Genomic DNA, 7,178 nt, shown 5'->3' on the forward strand with positions numbered 1-7,178 from the left:
AAGAGGTCAAGGGTGACTCATACGTGTGGATAGCGAGTAAGTTGCTTAGAATGACGGCAGGAGTAGGTGTGGAGCAAATGAGACATGTTCTGATGTCTAGCAAATTAACATGTGTGACCAGGAGGTTAACAGATGATTGTTTGAACTTCAGACAAGCAGGGTTTTAATAAGAATCCATGGGGAAGTGATGGTCTAGAACTGCATTATTCAATACAGTAGAGCCAATAAAATTTAAAAACGGGCTCTTCAGTCTTAATAGCCACATTTTAAATGCTCAGTGGCAATACATGACTAATGGCTACTGTAACGGACAGTGCAGATATAGGACATTCCTGATTTGCAGAAAATTCTGTTGGACAGCGCTGGAAAGATCTGTTGGACAGGAACAAGAAGAGTACCTTGCTTTGTTCCCCTCCTTAGCCTGAGCTCCAACACGGGTATAAAGGATATGAAATGTGATATTAAGCCACTGGGGGGATGTTCAGAGCTGTGTGAAAGAGTACTTTAATCTGGACTGAGTAGGAAGTATTCAGAAGTAACAGAAACCTAAAATAACAGTTCAGTCGAATCTTAAAACCATAGGTAGAATTCATATATCTAAAATATAGATCGTCCAGTGTGGTTTAATTTAAGTTACTGCATAAATGTATAAATAATACTTTAAAGCATATTGTTTTTTATATGTGTTCAGTTTAAAATGAAGCCAAAACCTTATAATACCTCAAAACATTTCTCACTCTGTTAGCACACTAGCAACCTCAGATGTCAGCAGGCGAAAGTGGTTGATCCCAGGAGCAGAGTATTCTATCTTCACTGGCCAGCCTTTGGATGTCCAGGGTAGTGAAGTGAACAACCATCTGGAAGAAACCTGTGTTCCTAGGTAAGAGAACCTCATCAAAGATCATATTTACGAACTGCTGTGTTTTTCTTAGAAATTTCAGTTGTCTTTACATGTATAGGAAGGTATGAAAAGCCGTCTTTTTGTTTCTTTAGTCTTAATTTTGGGTAGTTTACTTTCATAGGCTACTCAGAGCTTCCCTCCCCATGTTTGTAGCACGGTGGGGAATAGATTGAGCCCCTAAACCTCAGGTGAGCGTGTGCCACCTTGAGTGGCCTCATCCATTTACTCTGGGGTGCCATGCACATGTAATATTCCCGTATGTGTTAGGGTATGAAAAGGATTGGGAAGCACTGGTCTAGTGTATCCCAGCTCAGCTGAAGTTTGTTTGCATTGCAGAGCACATGTATTCATGGTGGAGGAAAGTTGTCCGATTTCTTTCATGTTATTTCTATATCAATCCCAGTAAAGTTAAATTACAATTATTATTTAAGGTACCATTCTCCTCCGGAAAAGGATTCTTCACCTGGAGATTTGCCAACAAGTTTACTGATAAAAAAACAAAGAGAGACTTCAGGCACACCAATCATGGAAGCTTTAAAAGAACTTGATGAAGAAAAAGTATTTAAAAGTTGGGGCACCCAGACAGAAAAAGTAGACTCCTCAACTAGTAGTAAGTATTTTATTCCTTGATAGATAGATAGATAGGGATATGATCTCCTTCCCCCATCATACTAACGTCTTTAAAATTAAATTCCTCAGGCGATGAAATAAAAAGTTGTTATTTATTATGCTGCTGCTTCAACCCCATTTCATGAATAGTTGAATCCTCTAGTTAATAAACTATCCCATAACTGTACTTAAGGTGGTTACATAAATGAACATCCTTGTTCTTGGGAAATTTATATGGAAGTATTAAGTGTTCCAGGAGCATGTTGTATTCAACCTGTTCTCAATTGTTTAGAAAATGGGTGGATGGATGGATGGATGGATGGATGGACGGATGGGTACATAGAGAGAGTTATGTGGCAAAATGTAAAAGTGGGTGGATCTGTTGGGGGATCTGGATGTGGGATCTGTTGAAGTTCTGTATATGGGTTTTGTATTGTTTATGCAACTGTCCTTTAAGTTTGTGTTTTAAAATAAAACGTTTATAAAATATATACATGTATATAATAATCTATCCCAGTCATGGCATAACATGTACTTTTTATACAAAAACAAATTACAGATTACCTTCTGATTATTAAAAAGACGTATTGTATTCTTAGGGATATTTGAAATTTTTCTACATCAGCTTGTCTTATTTGCATACATCATAAAGTTAGTAAAATGATGAAAAATTTTGGAAATAGATAATGGGGATAGCGGCATAACATTGTGAATGTAATTAGTGCCATTGAACTGTACCCTTAAAATGATAAAAATGTGAAATTTTGTGTTTTATATTTTATCTCAATTATAAAAAATCTTAAATTTATAAAAGACATTTGATATTCATAAAGTGAGATTTAACATTTCCTGCTCTTTCTTCCCTTTCTTGGCTTTTGGGCCATGTTTAGATGGTATCAAAAGTCTCTTTGATCCAATGTTTCTCATGGGTCCAGGGCAGCAGTGCTTCTATCCCTTTTCCTTTCCTTCTGTGCTTGCCTGCACTTGAGCCTGCTCATCCTGTCACTAGCATCTTTGGTGTTTCCTCTTCAAATCAGTATCTCCTAGTGAATAAATTTAGTAACCTGCTTTCTTAAAAGAAGCTCTCTTGAAAAATCACCTTGAATGCCAGTTGTAAACAGAGGACCAGAATACATTTGGAATAAACTCCCACACTTTTCTCCATCAGGCATTTTTGTTAATGCAGTTTTGTTGAGATAAATTCATACACCATACAGTCCATCCGAAGTATACAATCAGTGGCTCCCGTAATTGTGTATTCATCACCAGAGTCATCAAACATTTTTTATCATTATAATGTGGTGCATTTGCAAATAATTGTTATAACCTGGATAGCAAGAAGTGCTTTGAGTAGATTATAAGCTCAGTGAAAGACCTTGCTTGGTATAACCATCTGTTAATAAAGGCAGATGACTAAAACTAGGTTTGCTTTTGTTTTTTTTTTATTTTTTTATTTTTTTAATTTGTCTGTTTTAGAAACAGTGACTCCCCGGCAAACTGAAACTTCAGTCAATGCAGGTCGGTCCCCGGAGAAATGTGCCCAACAGAGGCAAAAGAGATTTAATTCTGCCTCACAGAGATCATCATCTTTACCACCTTCAAATCGTAAATCAAATACTCCAAGTAAGAGTTAAATGTACACGTCTCTGGGGCTCACAGGAGTGACATCTGACCCGCACACGCTGAATGACTGTTTTCTGCTTCTCTGGTTCTCCTCTTAGCACCCAGTAGGGTGCTCTGAGCACAGGATCCTGAAATATGAGCTTGTTCAAAAATAAAATTGATTGCACAGATACAATGAGTACAACTGAAGAAATTCTCAGTTTATTGAAGTGCAATTTTTTGTGTTCTGTAAATTTTTTTTTGCAACTTGATACGCTTCAGAATTTTTGAAACAGTAGACAGCTATCTAATTAAACGTTCATTCAAACAAATTAATTTAAGCTAATCCAAAAAGAGAAAAAGCTTCTTTTCATATATTTGACATCACCCAGTATTAGTTACTTTTTTTCTTTGGCCAGTTACAGGTAGGGTTTTAAAGTTTAAGCATTGAATTTATTTATCCTCAATTTCCGTTTTTCATTGCAGCTGAGGAGAGTCTTATTTTACTGCATTATAGGAATGTTCACATTTGTACTGGTGTTTTCATCTTATTTCCAGTCGACTTCTAAAATCCTGAAAAACCAGTTTTGAGTCAGAATGCTGAAACTACAGTCTTATATACTAAAGTGTTAACGGTGGTTACTTCTAGATGTTAGGATTATGAATTCTTTTAATTTTATTGTTTATACTCTTATTTATTTTTCAAAAAGTTGTAAAATGAAATTTTATGTTCCTTTTAAAATTAGAAAAAATATTCTATGGAAAAAGAAACTATGTTCTGCTAGTATAATATATATATTATACAGAAGGAAAAGAGTATTTCCTTTGTCTTCTTCTTTAGCAAAAAGAGAGATTATGTTAACGCCAGTGACTGTGGCTTATAGTCCAAAGCGATCCCCTAAAGAAAATTTGTCCCCAGGATTTAGTCATCTACTTAGCAAAAATGAAAGCAGTCCATTTCGGTAAGTTCTCTAAAATTGTAGAATAAAATATATATTCTATTGATTTTTTTTTTTTTTTAGATGTCAATTCATACTTTTAGCTATCACCAGTTTTTGAATTATCAATGGAACCCTATGGATTTAGAGTGTATTAAATGAGTATCATACCAAAATAAAAAGCATTACAATACCTGAAAATAGTTTATGTAAACTTGCTGCTACTGAATTTTAAATGCCACCTCAGAACCCCTTCCAGACTTTGGATGTAGAATGCTAGTTCTTTGTTTCCCTGAAAAGGTCTATGGTAAAGGAAACTTCTGAGGGGTTTGTCGAGAAAGTGGGCTGTACTGGTATGGTCATGGCACCAACCTTGAGTTAATCTGTGCTCCTGAGAAAGGTGTGCTTTCTCTCGAGTGTGGTCACCAGTGAATGCTGTTGTTAAAAGAACAGGGACACGTAAGACATAAGACCATTAGTATGTTGGAGAGATTACTTAAACACACTGAACCTCAGTTTCCTCTTCTATAAAACGGGGATAATAATACCTGCCGTGCTTATTTTATAAGGCTGTTATAAAGATCACATGAGATAATGTATGGGTATATGCTTTAAATGTCTATAAAGTATCATAAATTATATAAATATAATTTAAAATATAAATTATTTTATATAATTAAATAAATTATATAAATATAAACATATATTATAAATATAAATTATATTTCAGTTTTTAGAAAAATACATGACCAGCTTTCTTTTAAGAGAGTAAGTAAATATGTGAGTTAACTGGATACCGGCTCATCTTTTTAGTGGAGATAGGAAAAGTCAATTAACATATTTTTCTCACAAGTAACTTGCTTCATTCAATAGATTTGATATACTTTTGGATGATTTAGATACTGTTCCTGTGTCTACGTTACAACGTACCAATCCAAGAAAACAACTCCAGTTTCTTCCTCTAGATGACTCGGAAGGTATCTTTTCCTCAAAAGTTATTAGTATGGTTTTAGTCATTTTGTGAGATTCTGGTATGTTTTCAAGGTTCTAAATATTATCTTATAATATCCTGCACTTAAATATTTTTCTATCCAAGGGCCTCTAACAATAAGCATTCAGGATGCTTCGTATTATTGTGCCACTGTTGTTATCCTCATTGAAAAGTTGGGAAACTGAGGTACGGGAATGTTAAATGTTAAATTACCAGGGCCATACTGTTTGGTTATTCTCTTATTTACTTTTATGCTCTATAATGTGTATGCAACTTAGGCTTTGGATATTTTTTTTTCTTTTTTATATTTTAAGTTTGGAATAAAGGTTGTAAGATTATGCATGTGAAGTCACTTTGGGAGGCCCTCAAAATGTTAACTCTTTAGTGTTGGTTCATGTCCACTAAATGTGCTGTTTTCATTTTTAAACTGTGTTTTGCTTAAAGTTTACCTATCATTTAGGGACATTGTGAAGACTGTCAAACTTCAAGGCAAAGCTTTTAGAATTCTTTAGAGAAAAAGCACTGAGTAAAAATGATTATATTGTCTTTCTTTTCATGACTTTTTTTGTTGTAATTGTTGTTGTTTTTGGTTATATAGCAGCCATTTCCAGAAAGTGAAATTGGGTAATATATTTCATATGTGTGTGATCTATTGGAAAAATTGATAAGAACAGAAATTTCTTTCCTCTCTAACAGAACGCAAATATTCAGAAAAAAATACTGAAAATAATAGCTCTTGCCTTGAACCATTGCCAAATGGAGTGAAGAATGTATCTATAAAATCTGCCTGGGAAAGGAATAAATCGGTTAGCTATGAGCAGTGTAAGCCTATTTCAGTAAAACCACATGGTGACGATTTTGAATATACAGCAAAAATTCGGACCCTAGCTGAAACGGAACGATTTTTTGATGAACTTACCAAAGAAAAAGACCAGGTAAAAAAAAAGCACAACAGAATATTAAAAAATCTTTTTCTAAACTTTATGCTTATGTCTAAGGAGTAATCAGAAGGGAATTGTTGAGTCACATCTATCTCAGGAACTTACTGTGGAGTACTACAGCAAAAGTGCACCTGTAGTTTGGCTAGAAAATATATTTGAGCTTGCTGTCGTTGTTAATTGATGACAGAGGGACTTATGTTAAGACAGAATGGACAAGGAAATACTAGGCTGAACTCTTTTCTTTCCATTCTATTTTATAAACCTCTCTGCCAGTAATGAGAAATTCTTCCATTTTTATTTAGACTTTTTTTTTTGTTAACAGATTGAGGCAGCACTTAGTCGAATGCCTTCTACTGGAGGACGAATGACTTTGCAGACAAGATTAAATCAGGTAAAATGCCTTAGCTTGCATCTGCTTTAGAAGCTTGGTTCTAGTCTTTGTCTCCATTTATCCAAGATGATTTTTCAAAATCATAGTTTTTAGGCATATTGAAGCAATTGGTCAAAACTTTTAGCCTTTACAGACAGTATGTGATGATTATAGCATATTTTATAATTGCTTGTAAGCTTTCAGGAATAAAAACTGATTTTACATTTATGATTCAAGAAGAGTGTCATCAGGCTAGTATGTTTCAAGACATTAACTTGGGAGCAAATGAAGATATGCCTCTTCATGGGTTTTACATTAAGTTAATGCTCTCATATTAAATCATCTTTTTTTGTTTTTGTTTTTTCCTGCCCCAAATCTGTTATTTATTTCTGAACTCCTTTCCATTTAGTAAACATGTAAAATTGTTGAACTTTGTAATTGGAATCGCTGTAGAGGTAAAAAATAAAAGATGTGATTCCATTGTTGAGCAGGCGGTGGTGCAGGTGATGTGATCCATGAACATTTCTTTTATTTGCTTTTCAAAGGAATGAAAATGTATGAAATCATGGGACATTTTAAATGCGTTCTTTTTGTAATATTTTAAACATAACATCAAGACAGTGTCTCTTATATAATTGCATGTTTTGGCTTTACAGTGTCTTGATTTCAGGAAAAGCTCATTTTCAGATTGATCTGTGATACCAGAAGGAAAGGAAGAGACAAAAGAAAATAGCAGAGTTCTTTTGCTAGGGCCTGTATCCTGGACTTCTCTTTTTCTCTGACTTGAAGTCTTTTTATTCTTTTTGTTCTGGAATTTTATACTCAG

At 34.3% G+C, this 7,178-nt stretch overlaps 1 protein-coding gene across 9 annotated transcripts in view; it reads left to right on the plus strand.

Annotated features, from left to right (window-relative positions):
* MPHOSPH9 (M-phase phosphoprotein 9) overlaps positions 1-7,178 on the plus strand; it is a 60,848-nt gene that overhangs the window by 45,901 nt on the left and 7,769 nt on the right. For 7 of the 9 annotated variants that reach the window (XM_037816832.1, XM_037816830.1, XM_037816831.1 and 4 more), the window contains 7 exons: positions 746-880; positions 1,333-1,511; positions 2,987-3,133; positions 3,954-4,074; positions 4,924-5,027; positions 5,738-5,976; positions 6,305-6,373. In XM_037816832.1, coding sequence (XP_037672760.1) covers positions 746-880; positions 1,333-1,511; positions 2,987-3,133; positions 3,954-4,074; positions 4,924-5,027; positions 5,738-5,976; positions 6,305-6,373 — 994 coding nt within the window. Of the gene's footprint in view, positions 1-745; positions 881-1,332; positions 1,512-2,986; positions 3,134-3,953; positions 4,075-4,923; positions 5,028-5,737; positions 5,977-6,304; positions 6,374-7,178 lie in introns of those variants that run through there. The other 2 variants (XM_037816835.1, XM_037816836.1) reach the window with 2 other exon arrangements.

This window comes from Choloepus didactylus, chromosome 23, assembly GCF_015220235.1.
Source record: "Choloepus didactylus isolate mChoDid1 chromosome 23, mChoDid1.pri, whole genome shotgun sequence".
Lineage (NCBI taxonomy): Eukaryota > Metazoa > Chordata > Mammalia > Pilosa > Megalonychidae > Choloepus > Choloepus didactylus.